The 17,468-nt window shown below is 32.6% G+C and overlaps 1 protein-coding gene across 1 annotated transcript in view; it reads left to right on the forward strand.

Annotated features, from left to right (window-relative positions):
- Window positions 1-17,468, forward strand: part of LOC117178714 (inactive dipeptidyl peptidase 10) — a 1,065,008-nt gene that overhangs the window by 452,188 nt on the left and 595,352 nt on the right. The window contains exon 4 of the mRNA XM_033370143.1: window positions 3,335-3,462. Coding sequence (XP_033226034.1) covers window positions 3,335-3,462 — 128 coding nt within the window. The remainder of the gene's footprint in view (window positions 1-3,334; window positions 3,463-17,468) is intronic.

Consider the following 17,468-nt stretch of genomic DNA (forward strand, 5'->3'; position numbering starts at 1 on the left):
TTAACCAATTTTATATGTACTTTGAATAAAAAAATGTTAATTGCATGAAAAAGTATATTTTTAAAAATAAAGAAATGTCCTTTCTTCACTTCAACTCTCGCTAACTTAGCTCATTTTCAGAATTTTTATATTCTATTAATGCTAATTCAACTACGTATCTATATTTTCTGAAAAATATATTTGAAAGAAAAACTTAAATACTTTAATGAACATAGAAACTGTTAAATTTTTTTTGTAGACATTGTAATAAATATGAAGTTCAACCTTCAAGCGCTTCGTTTATCGAGCAAATTTTAAGAAATGGAAAACCTCCTGTGAGAAAGTTGCAGATTAAGGTTGAAATAAGTTTTTGTTCCAATTTTAACTCAATTGAATTAATGATTCAAAGAGTATGCATTTTTTAAATAGCAAGTGGCAATAGTTACGCTGCCTTTTATGTATGTGCATGTAGAAAGGAATTTTATTTAAAAATGTATCGGCTTTTTTATTTTTAAGTGTCTTTAATCTGCTTCATGTTTAGGGAAATATCATATACTGGAGAGCGATAAAAGAAATATCTATTTCTCCAACTGGTCCAAATGGTTAAAGCCTGTACAACCGTTTGTTAACATTAAAAAAGTTTTTGGTATCATTTTAACGGCAAGTTTTCATAGCCTTTTACTAAGTAATAAAGATATTTTTATCATTCTATTTGTGAAATCTATTTCTTACGGCCAAATACGGTAAAAAATATCGTAAAATTAGAAAAATTACCAACAACTTACAAGAATTTAAAAAATAAAAGTCAATGTGTATCATATTCAAATAGTATATTGGAAAATTTATAAAAGTATTAATATTGTTCATTTTTTAAATTAATGTATACAGAGTGCAACCGTTTTTATTCGAAATTTTACATCGGTTTTTTGTACCATGTTTGATCCTACGGCAGAATCAAGTTAAAAATTTTATAAAAATTTGTTCATTACGTACTAAAATGCCCCCCCCTCTCCCTACGCAATGTGAAAGACCGTAACATTTCTTTTTGGCCCTCTCCTCATTGCCGTTACGTCAAATTTTTTATATTATGTTTGAAAACATAACAGACGTTTCGTAAATAAAAAAGGAGTTTTGAGCTGAAGTGTTATCTTTAAATAAATCAAACATCTTTTTGAACAATAAAGGCTTTTTTAATATTTTTGTAGTAATACATTGAAGTTACTTAACCTAAGTACTACTTGCCATTCCCAAATTTAAAACTTTTTTCACTACCATAAAAAATATATCATGATATTAATAATGACATAACATGGAAATCTCGAATAAATATTTATTTGTTGAAAGTTTTTAAACACTTTATTTCGAGTTGGAATTAAATTCTGAGAATGAAAAACAAGAAAATAAGTATTATCAGTTTTTTTCTTTAATTTATATAAATATAATTATTACACACAATTCTTCAAAAATATTTACAAGTTTTAATTATTTTTTAATCGTTTAAAATTTCTTAACGTCTCTTAAACTTACTCAAATTTGAAAGTACATAATTTAAATCAACATAAACTTAAAGAAAAAGTGCAACAAAATTGCACAAGAAGGTTTTAAAAGAATTATGTTCCTTAATTTTTCTAAAATTATCTAATATGGAAAAATTGCAAAAGTCTAAAAAATATTTTACACACTTTTAAAAAATTTTAGGAAACAATAAAAAATGTTTTGTGATCTCCACTCTATTTTCTCCTAGAATTCATCGCAAAGCAATCGTTTAAAACGTTGCCATGAACTTTCTTTTATTTTCTTGACGGCCTGGATAACCTGCAAAATTCAGTGGAAATTCAGTTTACCGAAAAACTCTTAATAGCTACTTAGCCACTAAATCCGAATCGTCCAGTCGGGCGAGGTCTGGTTCGTCCTCGTGTATTTTCGGCTTTGAGCGAGGCTTGTATTTGTAGCGTGTAATAGAGCCGATTCACCGACACGCGACGTTTGTCCACTTCTTACTACCAAGTTTTTCTGTTCCCCTTTCCTACGGCCCAAGCACCGTTGTCCACTTTTTACAGCCAATATTCTATTGCTCCTTTTTACAGCTGTGAAATTATATACATTTTTTGAGGTACTTTTCTATAGCTGCTTCTTACTCACAAATGAGATATTCCCACTTTTTATTGTCAGCCGCTCATTTAATGATGTTAGAACGTAATATTTAGCGGGGATATTGTACCCTTGATTCACTGGAGGGTCATTTTTTAGAAATATTTCACATGTTTATTTACGTATTATTATTTTATTTGCTCATGAAATGAATAATATTATTAAATTGATTTGTATATTTATGTTTTAAGAATGAAATTTCGTTTTGTCAGAATTTCGTTCTCTTCTTGAACGGAGTATAGATGTATCCACATGAATGCATCCAACTAAAAAATAGAGACAAAAATTATTAATTATGACGGTTGCCCACAACTTATCGTATCTAAACACTCTTTCCGAGGATGCTACGTGAGAAGGGCAGAAAAATCACCACAGCTCTTTCTAAACCTTTTGATAAAGAAAAACAGTCATTTTCGCGTGAAGATTCTTCGTCAAGTCGTACATCACCAGGTCTTGCTCAATATTTCAAACCATGGAAGCTGCATATTACGCAATGTTGCATACAAATTTTTTTAAATATAAAAATTTTCAAGCATGGAGAATCGATGATTTACCGCCAAACTCTAAATAAAGTGTCAGTATGGTGAAATGATATACAATACTTGTATGGTAAACGGCGTAAATTCTTTGAAGCTGCATTACACGAAATGGGATAATTTTCCTTTCGAACACTGGCACTGCAAGTTTAACTTATACCCGTATAGCCAAAGTGTAGTAAAATCTCTAACATGTTTGACCGTGAAGTGTACAGGAAGACGAAAAGAATCTTTGGGAAATTATTCCACAAAATCCCTTTTAATCAATTAATCTGAATTTTTTTAATTTTCTGATATATCGCATCGACAGTATATTTTTCTTCCTGATATTAACTAATAAGAGCAAATCACCCCTATTCATATCCAGTTTCTTTCAAAATGTATTTTTATTCGCGAATCAAGAACGATCTGCAAAGTATTATTATGCTTGTAATTCATATGTAAATATGTAGTCACACAGGCAAACAGAGCTCTGAAATGCTTAATCAGAAATATTGTTTTTCAGTTTGGAATGGACGAAGTAAAAGAATTTATTTCCAAGCATCCGAATAGTCATTCTTATTTTTAAATAACGATTTATACAATATGGATCTTTACAGATTCCCTGTGGGCACCTTTGACCTATATATATATATACATTTTATGATGCTTACATTGTTTTTTAACAGGGCAGCTTAAATCCAGCAAAGTTTTTTCTCTCGCCAGATCATAGATACTTATTACTAGCTCAAAATATTAAAGAGTTGTTTCGATATTCATATTGGGCCCAATATACAATTTACGATGTGAACACGCAGTAAGTAAACCCAAAATATTTTTATTGGACATTTTATTTAGTTACTTACTTGTGATGTTCTCATATTTTTCTAGACTTTAATGTCATTTACCCTTAAATGGGTAAAATGGTCAAATTGGTTAGCCGTTTGAAGACCTTTAGCGGTATTTGGACGTAATTTCTTAAAAACAAATCCCAGACTGTCGATCATCACGGTAACTAATCCTTATAGTTTGAATACAGTATGCAGTTATAATAATGTTTAATTTTTAATTGTTCGTCTACATTTACGAGTAGAGCAGAGTGATTGCAATGAATTTTGTATACTAATTTCAGGAATTGTGTACTTTTGGTTATGAAATCTTATTAAAACCAAATGCATTTTAATTAAGTTTATTATTTATTCAGAAAAACATAAACACTGACTTCGCTAATAAAAACATGCATATAACCTGCCTAGGGACAAAATTTCACATAATTTCACGTATGTCGTAGGCATTTAGCCGAATACGGCATTAGGACAAATTGCGACAAATAATCGAATCTACCTGCATCGACTTTTCCTTTGTCTAATACCCTGGACGCAAGGTGACACTTAGCCGTAAGCCAAATGCCGGCAATAACCGCATCGATCTGCGTCGACTCGCACAGCTTAGTGTCCAAAGTAACCTGGACAAGAAGACGAATTTAATTTTAGATCAATAATTATGACTTTACTTGAACTCAGAAAAATGCTATATCTACTGATCGATCTATTATAAAAATGAAGAAATTGAGGAAAATTAAGGAAACTTGTCAAAACACATGAAATTTTTTTTAGTGCCCCATGAATAATACATTCACAGTAAATCCCAGTAAATAAAACCAATAATTTTCAAACATAAGAAGGCTTTTTAATAAAACAGTTCAATTGTCCAACAATTAGATTAAATTTGAAACAATAAGATATATTTGTGCTGAAAAAAAGAATTTTCAACACAATATATGCATTTACTTTTATATCAAAAACTCTACATTAACTTGCAATCAGAAAAATGTTATATCTATTGGTCGATGTAATATAAAAATTAAGAAATTGCGGAAAATTGAGGAACCTTGTTAAAATACATATGAGAACTTTTATTGCCTTATAATACATTCGCATTAAATTCCAGAGATATCTTTTACCAGAAGTTGGCGAAAACCGCTGCAAATCATTGAAAGCCAGAATTAATCGATGGACAATAATTTTGATTCAGTGCATAGTAGCCATAATCATTCATTTTCAAAAAGAAAAAAAAAGTAATTAAATTTTTAACAAAATAGATGCATTTTTAATCATAAAGGAATGATAAGTTTTAAAACAAATATTAAATAGTTTAATTTTCGGTTAGAACTATTCATTTGCCAGAAAGAATAAGTAATTTTTAATGAAATATTACTATTGAAAAAATATGAATTTTCAACTAACATGATAATTTTCAACCAAATAAATTAAATTTTTCACAAACTATTTCGACTTCCCACAAAGTAGTTAAATTTTCAAATATGAATTCTCGACAGAAACATGTTATTAATGTTTTAGCAAACAGTTGTATTTGTAACCAGAAAAATAACATTTCTAGGAAAAGAGATGAATTTTGAATAAAATAGACGACTTCTCATCAAGGAACATAAATGGTTGATTAAGAGGATAAAGTTTCTACGAAAAAGACGAATTTTCTGCAAAATAAATGTATTTTCAATGAATTACTTGATCTTTCAAACAAAAATGTGAACTTTTATCCAACTTTTATCAACGAGATAGTTGAATTTTCAATGAAATAACCGGGAAAATTAGACTTATTTCATTTTAAATCTATTACGTTACATTTACTTAAAATCAGAAACACGCTATATCTACTGGTCGATGTATTGTAAAAATGAAGAAAGGATTATCCGACATCAGATAATTGTAGTAGTCAATTGTTTCCCACGATTTTATCTAACTTGGTATACACAATATCTCTGAGATTAAATGTGCTAACTTTTATTCTACATTAACAAATACATTTGATAATTTTGATAACTGGATTTTAAATTTATAATTTCTAAGCAGTATAAAAAATATAATCGGAATGTACTAGGGATTATGAACGTCTAAATGAATATGATATTTCATTGACGTCTTTGAAACTTCAAAACTATGCTAAATACTTATTTAACTTTGAACATTGCACATAATAGGCTATTAAAATAAATTTGTACTGTAATTGGAAAACAGTGTTTTGTTTATTTAAACCTTAAGAAATTCAGGTGCGTTTTATTGAAATAATCTCATCAACTTTAAAAATTACATTTAGATTATATTAACTTGTTACAACATGTTAAAGATTGATGGCAACGAGAATCACACTTTATGATTGCCTTGTAACAAGGACAACGATGTGGGATGCATTGATTATGAGCTGCTTTACAATTACATTCTTTACAGCCTTACCTATCGTTGATTGATTGCTAAGATGCCGCTTCTCTGATTGAGATGGAAACATCTTTACGGACATTATCTTCCATTCGCCAATTGTTATTTGCGAATTGATGTAAAATACGTACAATTACTGTCATTTGGGTACCAATGTGCACAAGATAATAATAATGTGAGTAAACTAAATTTTGAATAAAGACCAAAGATAAATGTTGGTGGTAGTCTAAACGCTCTCAACAGAGAAAATATGGAGCAAAAAACATTTATCGTGTTACTTAAAAACTCATATTTAAAAAAGAAATAAAAATATTTCATTCAGTGTTTTTTTGGAGCAAATTAATGGTTCTAACCAAAAATTTCACCATTCAATTTTTGTCTGAAAATGTATCATATTTGTTTTATGATTAAAAATTCATCTATTTCTTTAAAAATTTAAAAACTCTTCATTCATGTTTTTTGAGAATTAATTTGTTTTATTTAGTGGGATCTGCAATGAATGTATCATTTATAAGGCGGTAAAAGTCATTTTATGTCTTTAAAATATTCACTTTTTTTTAATTCATTTTTTTGGTAAAAAATTATCTTTATAGGTTGAAATACCGACTACTTGGTGAAAAGTCCTACTCAGCCTCTAGGCCTAATACCGGAATCGGGTAAATATATATATTATTGTTTTCCTAGGCGTATTTGGTAGTTTACATTTTCGAACCGTGCGAAGAAATCATATTTGAATTTTACTTTTGTGTACCCATACGATCAATTCTGTTTAAACCATAAGAGCGTGAATGCTTCTAATAAAACGAGAGTTATAGGCAGCTATTTCTCGAATTGTTTCGGGGGTCTTACGGTACTGCTGGATTTTAATGTCCTAATTTTTTGGATCATGCTAATTAATTCGTACGTTCACATTAGGATCTTTACCCCGCAGCCCATGGTTCTTGAATGTATTTCCAATATTATTGGAATATATATTATTGCCACATATTATTGCCACTATTTATAGCACTTCGCCATTCCGACGGGTACTTTTGCGGGAACCCTGCAGATCGAAAGTACAAGGTCACTCATGTATTTTGCATGGATGATCTTGAGATCTGTGCTAAAAACAAAGAACAACTACATCTAGCCCTAGGGATTGTCGAACGATATACTAAGGAAATAGGAATGGAATTTGGGTTAGCGAAATGCGCCAAGGTTTATTTGAAACGAAGACAATTTAATGGCATCCGTTTTAAAATTTTTTGTTTTGTTGTGTTGGTACACTCGTTACGATCATATGTTCACAGTTTTGACTATATAGCTCGTGTTGTTTTTCTGGCAGAGGCGTAAAAGGTTAGAAGGGTTTGGTGTGCTTGGCGATTTTCTTCTTTCGAAAAAAATGGAGCAAAGAGTTTGCATTAAATTTTGTGTGAAAAATGGAATCCAGTGCTCTAAAACTTTTGAAATGTTGACAGTTGCATACGGTGAGTCTACTCTGAGTAAGAAAAATGTGTATAAGTGGTACAAGCTGTTCCAAGAAGGCTGAGGGGATGTCGAAAACGAACCTCGCCCTGGACGTCCCAGCACGTCAACAACAGATGAAAACGTTCAAGCTGTGGATGAAATGGTGTTGAAAAATCGCCGAATTACCATCAGAGAAGTTGCTGAAGATATTGGCATATCGGTTGGCTTATGCCATGCTTTCTTTTCGGACGTTTTGGGCATAAGACGTGTGTCAGCGAAATTTGTTGCATAACTGCTTAATTTTGATCAAAAGATCCATCGCATGACCATCGCTCAGGAGATGTTGAATAAAGACAATAATGATCCTGATTTTCTCAAAAGGGTTATAACTGGGGACGAATCGTGGGTATATGGTTATGACGTCGATACTAAAGCCCAATCGTCTCAGTGGAAGCATCCTGAGTCTCCAAGACGGAAAAAAGCACGTCAAGTTTAGTCAAATGTGAAGGTTTGCTCACTGTCTTCTTTGATTACCGTGGCGTAGTGCATCAGGAATTCTTACCACAAGGTCGTACGGTCAATAAGGAGTATTACCTTTAAGTTATGCGCCGTTTGCGAGAGGCGATACGCAAAAAACGTCCGGAACTTTGGAAAAACAATTCGTGGCTTTTGCATCACGATAATGCACCTGCTCATGTATCGTTGCTTGTGAAAGATTTTCTGACCAAAAACAGCACCACAGTCATGCCTCAGCCTCCATATTCACCGGATTTGGCCTCCAGTGACTTTTTTCTTTTCACAAAACTGAAGAGACCCATGAAAGGAGATCGATTTTCAACGATTGAGGAGATAAAATCTGCATCGCTGAAAGAACTCAAGGTTATACCACAAAACGTTTATTAGAAGTTCTTCGATAATTGGAAAAAGCGTTGGCATAAGTGTATTATATCTGAGGGGGATTACTTTGAAGAGGACAACATAAATATTGAGGAATAAATGAACATTTTTTGAGAAAACCATAAAGTCACCTTATTTTTTGAACACGCCTCGTATAAAGGGTACTCTCCGAAGCAGATACAAACTTCTCACCCGGCAGATTTAGTCTTCCGAACTGTCGGCGAAGAACCAAGTATCTGCAACGAACATGCTTGCCGTCCCGGTAGTACTCTATTCATTTAGAATGGTACCGTGGACGAAGAACGAGCTCCTCGGTCAGAGGATGCACAGCATCTTCCACAGAAATGTGCAGGACCAGTCAATTTCGTGTGAGCTAACTTTTGCTTTCCTTCAATCACCCAGATTGAAGTCTGACACGAATGATTCATTTTGGCATGCCAAGACGGTGTCATTTCCACCTTTACATACCGTCGCCTCATTTTGAGCCAAGAAATTCCCGATGATAGCTACAGGGCGCACCATGCACATCCCGAGCATTTAGTATACATACTATCTAGTTGTCCAACTCATGCGGAAGAAACCTACATCTAGAGGCCAAGCTCTCACTGGTTAGTAGCCTGAAAAGAATCTCTGCATGTGAACAATATGCTAAAACACTGGCGGGAAAAATGCAGAATGTGGTCGTCCATGGGTTGCTTCGTATCCTCAGGATGCACGAGATTTTTCCAGATCGTCGTATTCAATCCGTTACAGACTATAACCACCTCTCTCACGGTGGTGAGACGTGGTTGTGCCTGAAATTTTACCGTGATTTCGCTGGGATCGCGTGCAGTTTCTCCGATAAGCACCCACTCCCAACGAAATCCTGCCGTTGTCCTTATGACAACCGCACACGAAGCGTCTCAGCTGTTAGTTCAATACATAAGAAGCCAAGATTGATCACCCCCCCCCCCGCCCCATTTCAAGTATTAGCCCCATAAGGAGTAAAACCCTCTTTGTTATCAACAGTTTATTAGACAGCAGACAACATAATGAATTATCGTTGTTTGAGCCCAGGTTTATTGGGAGAGGCAACACCGTATTTTAACGCCCCACCCTTGGAAATACATTCAAGAACCATGGGCTGCGGGGTAAAGATCCTAATGTGAACGTACGAATTAATTAGCATGATCCACAAAATTAGGACATTAAAATCCAGCAGTACCGTAAGACTATTCGCGGAATAGTTAGATAGGGCCTAAAATAATCTTAGATGATAGATTAGACGCGTAATTCACCGTCGTCAGTTCATTAGAATCTATGTTTCAATACGGGAAAACTGAACAATAGAACTTCATTTTGAATCGTCTGCGAGTACTAGTTTCCGAGTTATCTAACCAAATCAAAGCCCATAAGGCCCTGAGCTAGAAAAAATCGGCCGAGTTTAAAGACACTCTTCAATGAAAAAGCAAGTCCAAAGATAGCGGCAGTCAACTTGAGGGATACTCTAACCAATTTAGGGGTGAATATTTCAATTGTTAGAAAACCGGGCATATATCGAGGGCATGTCGGTCAGAGCGCCGCTTCTTCTGCTTTGGTTGCTTAGCGGAAGACTATTTGATCGCGCATTGTCAGAGGTGTAAGGATAAGGGAAACGAACAGGGATGGGGTCTTAGAATTCCTTATTCCTCCGAAGCGATCGTAGTAGCCATAGAGTTGAATAAGGTGGTTGTTGATTAGGCAGAACAGCGAACAAAGCCCATACAGCCCTTCTTTCGTCCCAGCCATGGAACCGGGTTAAAACAAAGATACGAAAATTAGAAAATAATCCAAACTCGAGCCACATTGTTGCAGAGAGCGGACCTATTATACCTGGGTACACAAGTAAAAGGGACGAGAATGGTTAATTAAGTTACGTCAAGTTAGCGGAAGTATAGTCACGGAAAGCCAGTAAAGAACCCGTAGAGTCAAATGACTCGAAAGGATCTCCCGCTCAGGAGAAGATACTATCCCAAGTAAATTCAGAATTGCCCATGAAGGCAAATACCTTAGAATCAAATTCATAAGCATTTCTTCATCATAAGCATTTCCTTCATCATAGAGCTTCTTGGCAGAGGATTGATAAACTATCGCCAGGCTGTATTTTAGGATGGAATTTTATAAAATAAGGCAAAATTCAACATTGTTATCAGAAGACTTAGTACTTGGCAAAGGTTCCAGGGGAAGAACCACAGGGGTGAAGCGGCATTTCAAAATAAAAGGAGGGGCATGCTGACAAAGGGAGTCTGCCTGCTGCACGACAATGATAGACCTCACACGGTCAACGCCACGAAGCAACTCCTGGACTCCTTTGGATAAGAAGTTTTGAACCACAACGGTATTCCCCTGATCTGGCGATTTCAGATTGTCATTTCTCCACTTTCCTGAAGATGCATATGGGTGGAAAAAGGTTTTTAACGGACGAGGAGGTGAAGAGATAGGTCAAGAAGTGGATGACAGGGCTGGTGGGAGATTTCCTCGAGGGAGGCATACACAACTTAATCCCCCGGCTCACCATGCAGGTTATTGCAGAAAGCAAGGGACCAGCCACTAATTCCGTTTGATTTGCATGACTTCAATGTACAGAGCCGTGTAAACTACACCTGGCGCAGGCCGAGAAGTTTAGTTCTAAATTATTAGGCTAATGTCCTGAACGGAGAGCTAGGCAGGTCCAAGGAAAAATATTGCTATGTATTTCCTGATTAAGTTTTTGCGACTGTAGCCAGAAAACGGCATTCTAGTAAATAGGCTACCAATCTTTCAGTAAATGCAACTGGAGAAAAAATCGAAGTTTAGGCACTCAGATACCGGGAAAATCTCGAGAAAGCATCCCCTTCACTTATGACTGCATCTTCTTGCTCCGCGTACAGCGATCCAGACGACCTTTTGAGTCACATGAATACAGAATGGAAAGAGGCGTGGAAAGTTCTGGGAGCTGGATTCCTCGGGTCGTCCGCACGCTTCGGAATAGGCCTCACCTTGCAGCTTAACAACAATTACAATTTTGCGGTTGAACATTTAATTGTTATGACATGTAAGAGCGATTTAAAAACTATCAATAGCATCAAAAATTTGAAAATCGAATTTGTAACTATACTGTTCTTTTTCTCGTGGAACGTCACATGTGTACTTATTAACTTGTTCTACTTTCTCTTTATTTAGAATAATTTAGAATATTGTTCTTTCGCCTATCCCTTTAAAACTCATAATATTTGTTTTATTTACGTTAATTTCGAGGTCCTTGTTTTTCACGATTTTATATATTTTGCAAAAAGTCGACAGTCGGCCTAATTCTGGCCCAAAATTGGGATGACAATTGGATACGCTGTGGCAGACTGGTCGGTATGACCGAAAGAATTCAGTAAGTCCGACTCTGGATACAGCATTTGGGTTGCCACAAGTCACCTTGATGCACCCGACGGTCGATCGAATCTTGGCCTAAATATGAGCTGGTCATCGGATATACTCTTGATCATTATTTCAAAGTGACCATGAAGTTACAGTTGGCTTAAATGTGGTCAAGAATTGGGCCGCCGTTCAAAATCACATTTGCCCGTAACATTGCTGGAACATAACCTAATTTATTTTGATAGATCTGCTTTCGGCTACAGTTGATCTGCTTGTATTATTGGGAGGTCTAATTGGTGTGTTACTCGTAGAAATTAAAAAATATATAAAACCAACCATTAGAAATTCTTAACCAAAATATAGAAAATTTTTAGCGTAAATAGTTGATAATTAGATATTTTTAAATTATAAACTTGAATTTCAAATCTACAAAAATGAAAAAAAATTAATTTTTGACACAATATCATAATTCAAAATGTCTAAATGAAGCATTCAAAGTTATTAATTAAATACTGTTACATATTCAAAATGCAACTATTTACTATATAATAAAGTCAATTTAAAATCCTGCAAAATTTAAAAATTCCAAAGAAGCATCGACACTGAATGTTTTCAAAGTATAGCTTCGTAAAATTTAATTATTTTAAATTTCATATCTAATAATATTTTCAAAGTGAATATCCTATACAATTTAAAATTAGAATCATAGTATCCTTTTTTGATATTTTAAATTAGGCTTTCAATCTTTTCATGAATACACACACTGACACATCTTCTTGGAATCATTAAATCATCCGCCAGTATACAGACGTTCTTGTGTAATTAAATACGACGAACAAAATAGCCATTTTCTACGTTGAAATCCGCTAAGTTTCATAAAGTAACACTATTTGAAGATGCTCTAATATTATATAATAATCAAGAAAAATTATTTGTCCGAAAAATTGTTTCTTCTGTTTTGCACAATTTTATGTATTTTTTAAAGTTATATTGCAAGAAATTGTGATAACAAAATAACGATGAAGAAATTTCTTCTTGAGATTATTATTTTTAATATGATAAATAAACAAATGCCCGAATAATGCGTTTGGTTATTAAATTTGTTTAAAAATCATAACATTTTATTAGCTAATCATAAAAGCTGCTGAATTTATTATGAAGATCCCAATTAAAAAGTCTGAGATCGAGAAATGAAAGAATTTTTACGTTGACAAATGCCCAGATAATGCATTTGATTATTAAAATTTTGTTCAAAAATCATAGAATTAATCACAGGATTATCATATTTTTCTAAATTCCTGATTCATGCATTCGTTTATTAAATTTTTTTGCAATTTCAACGATAATAAACTCAAGAAGAAATATCATCATCATGTTGTTTTTATCAAAATGTCTCGCTATATAACTAAAAAAACGTAAAATAATGGCAAATCGTAAAAGAAATTCTTTTAAGAAATAATTTGTTTATAAATAGTAGGACTTTTCAAATTTTACCTCTATTATATTTCCAATTTTAGACTAAATCGTCTAAACCTTGAAAAAAATTAATATAAGCAATGAAATTTGCTCATTCGTTGCATATCGACAAATAAGTATGTGCACACACATAACCTATCTTTATTTTAGGAGAGAATTTTTAGCGATTACTTGTGGGGAAGAAAATAAACTTTGAAAGTCGATAAACTCGAGATCACGTAACTAAGTTCGATCATGAAATTGTTGTGAAGAATGATTTTCATTTTTTTTGGTCCTAAAAATAAAAGATAGATTTCAAATTAGAAACATAGCAACATCAGCAATGTGCTAAAATTTACTGTTCGGAGTTGTCCAACCAACTTCCATAATTCTTGACACCTAATTTTTGACGTTGAATCGATCAGCTGATAATTATTCTTGACAGTGAACCAACCGGCGCGATTCAGCGTCGGACTCGCCTTGTCTTTCGACCCCGGGCGAAATTTCATTTTTATTGGTTTTGTTATTAACTTAGAATTATTTTACATCAGTACAAAAAAATCCACAAGAATATATAACCATTAGAAAATTTTAATTATTTTCTGAAGATGCATATTTTGCAAGATGGGACTGGGACGGATTTTCGAGTATCACATTCTAAGTTGTTCCTCGATTTTTTTAAATCGAGGCATCTACTTTATCGATGTTAAAATTTTATTTCCTATTCCTATAGTATTTTACAGGAAAACTTTCTTCCTAATTATAAACATTTTGATATATACAAACGTTCCTCAGTGCTTTCTGTATAACTTCCTAGATGCTGAACACCATATTTCAATCCGTGTGGACGTAGGGAGGACCAAAAAGTAATCATAGGTTACGTGTGTGTAGATACTTAGTTGTTTATTTGCAACGAATGTGCTAATTTTATTGCTCATGTTAGTTTTTTTAAGGTTTAGATGATTAAGTCCAAAATTGGTGTCAGCGCTCAATATACGCAAATCAAAAAATCTGAAATGCATCAAACCAAAAGTTATCTACAAAGTACTATTACTCGCATGGTAATATCCTATTTCATCAATTTATAAATAAACTTTCCTTAATATTATAAACATATTGATGTATACAAACGTTCTTTAGTGCTTTTTATTTAATCTGTCAAATTTTAAACACGAGATCTCAATGCGTGTGGACACAGTGAACACCAAAAAAAATGTTTATAACTGGGGACTAGTTTAGTCAAATATTTAGCTTGAGATTGAGCATTTGTTGACAGAATATGATAGAAGTAAAATTTGGCAAGTTCCACAATAAACAAATTATTTCTTGAAAGCATGTTTTATACGTTTTTCCGTTATTTTAAGTTTTTTTAGTTACAGTATCGTGCAAAAGTTTTGGGCCACCTCTGTTTTTTATGACTGAATAAATTCTCTTCATTTTAATGATACCGGAGCTAAAAAAATGTATTTTTAAAAGGTTGATTGTTTTCAAAATTCTGTTTAAAATAAGCCCAGGGTGAATCCAATTTGTCTAGTTTTTAAGCAGATATTGAAAATATAGTATAAATTTCAATGTTTTCTTAAATTTTCAATAACTTCCGAAATAGCCAACAATTTTCAATGTTCTTGCGCTCATTTTGAAGTTTTTTTTAACGTTTCACACCAGCTTACGAGTATAAATTGTAAAAAGTTTCTTTTTGAATTGCAAGAACTTGAAGTTGTAATAAAAAAGTTGGAAAAACTTAAAAACATCTTATCTGTAGGAAAATCATAATAAAAGTTAAATAAATATATATTTTGGGGAAAGTACATAGAAACTTCATGATTATATGTTTCATATATTTTACAACAAAAATTTTGTTGCTAGAAATAATATTTCAATTTTTCCAATGTTTTTGTTATAACTTCAAGTTCTTGCAATTCGAAAAGAAATTTTTCACGATTCATATTTGTAAGCTTTTGTGATACGGTAAAAAAAACTTCGAAATGAGCTCAAGAACATTGAAAAATATTCACTATTTCGGAAGTTATTGAAAAATTAAGAAAACATTGAAATTAACACTACTTTTTCAATATCTACTTAAAAACTAGACATTTGGATTCACCCTGGGCTTAGTTTAAACAGAATTTCGAGAACAATCAACCTTTTAAAGAGACATTTTTTAGCTCCGGTGTAATTAAAATTAAGAGAATTTATTCAGCCATAAAAAAATAGGTGGCCCAAAACTTTTGCACGCTACTGTATATAGCAAGATATTTTTTTAAAAACAACATGATGATGATATTTCTGCTTGAGTTTATTATCGTCGAAATTACCAAAAAATTTAATAAACGAATGCATTAATCAGGAACTTTTACACAGCCATTTTTTTTCTATGAACATTTTGTTAATAAGGAGTTTTATGATAATTTCAGTAAAATTCATAATTTGTTGATTAATCTTATGATTTCCATTAGGAAATGTATGATCATTTTATAGAAAATGATAATCTTTTGATTAATTTTATGGACTTTTAAAACAAATCTAATAAGAAAATGCATTGTCCGGGCATTTTCCAACGTAAAAATTCTTTTTTTGTCGATTCCAGACTTTTTAATTGGGATCTTCATAATAAATTCAGCAACTTTTATAATTAATTGATAAAATGTTATGATTTTTAAACAAATTTAAAAAACAAACGCATTATTCGGACATCTGTTTATTTATCATTATAAAAATAATAATCTCACGAAGCTTCATCATTATTTTGTTATCAAAATTTCTTGCAGTATAAATTTAAAAAATACGTAAAATTTTGGAAATTAGTAGAAAACATTTTTCGAACAAATAATATTTTTTTTATTATATAATATTAGAGCATCTTCAAGTAGTGTTATTCTATGAAACTTAGCGGATTTTAACATAGAAAATGGCTATTTTGTTTGTCATATTTATATCCACAAGAAAATCTGTATATTGGTGGTTGTCTTACTGATTCCAGGAACTAGTTGCTCACGCCGTTACACAGTCGTGTGTCAGAGTCTGTATTTATAAAAAGATTGAAAGCCTAATTTGAAATATCAAGAAAAGATCCTGAGATTCTAATTTTAAATTGTATAAGATATTCGCATTAAAAATATATTATTAGATATGACATTTTAATTAATTAAATTTTGGAAAGCTATATTTGAAGCTATATTTTGAATTATGATATTGTGTCACAAATTTTAAAAAAATTTCAGTTTTGTAGATTTGAAATTCAAGTTTATAATTAAAAAATATCTAATTACTAACTATTTACGCTCAAAAATTTCTTTCTTTTGGTTAAAAATTGTTAATGGTTGGTTTTAAATATTTTTTAACCCTTAAACGGCCAAAACGCCACAACCGGGACACTGCTTTTCAACGGCCAATAACTAAGACTATTCGACACTAGAAAAAATTGAGATACATATATTTTTATTGCTTAAGATCTCCTCTTTCCGACGGTGCCAATGAAATTCCTCAAAAAATTGATTTATTATCCCAAAATGCAGTTTAAACAAAAAAAACGTGACTTTTCGTGCCTATTTTTGTTTTGAACCATTTTTCAAAGCTTTTCGAGTCTGTAATTAACCTGGAATCTCACTAACGGGTGGAATCAATATCTAAACTTTGAGAATCCATGGTTCAAAGATCGATTTTTCGTTTTAGTATTTTCAAAATGGCGTCTTAATGGCAAAATTTTTGTGAAAACATTCATGAATTTTTTTACAATAAACGATGAGCTTTTCGTAAAAATCATCTGGAATAAAAAGTTCTTGTAATCAGCCAAGGAATACGCCTGAATTTTTTCGAAGCGTTTTGAGCAAAATTTTGGATTTTGCATATGAACAATTTTTGCAAAATTCAAAATTTTGCTCAAAACGCTCCGGAAAAATTCAGGCGTATTCCTCGGCTGATTACAAGAACTTTTTATTCCTGATAAATTTTCCGAAAAGCGCATAGTTTTTCAATAAAAAATTTCCAACGACTCCGTAACCTTTATTGCACTCTGACATCAAACCACACCTTCACCGCATTGTCATCCTGGGAATTTTCGAGTACACCCAGAAAAAAATATGCCAAAGCGTAAAGCCTCAAAAATTGCAACAAACTCCGAATCGGAATGGGATTCCAATGAAAATGATGAACGTATCATCATACCTAATCCAGATTACTCTAGCTCTGATGGAGATGATTCATCAGATGACGAGAATTCGGGATCGGAATTTCCCAGACCAAATGTATCATATAGATCTGTTTTCCATAACTACACAGCATCTCAAAAACAATTCGAACCAAATCCCTTTTTTTCATAGAGTAACGAAGAAAAAGTTTGCCCTGGAAATTTCTGTAAAAAAATCAGCAGGAAATATTTGTCGCAATCAAAACTAGGTGATTTCGAAACTCACAGATACGAATC

Source organism: Belonocnema kinseyi, chromosome 8 (assembly GCF_010883055.1).
Source record: "Belonocnema kinseyi isolate 2016_QV_RU_SX_M_011 chromosome 8, B_treatae_v1, whole genome shotgun sequence".
Taxonomy (NCBI): Eukaryota; Metazoa; Arthropoda; class Insecta; order Hymenoptera; family Cynipidae; genus Belonocnema; species Belonocnema kinseyi.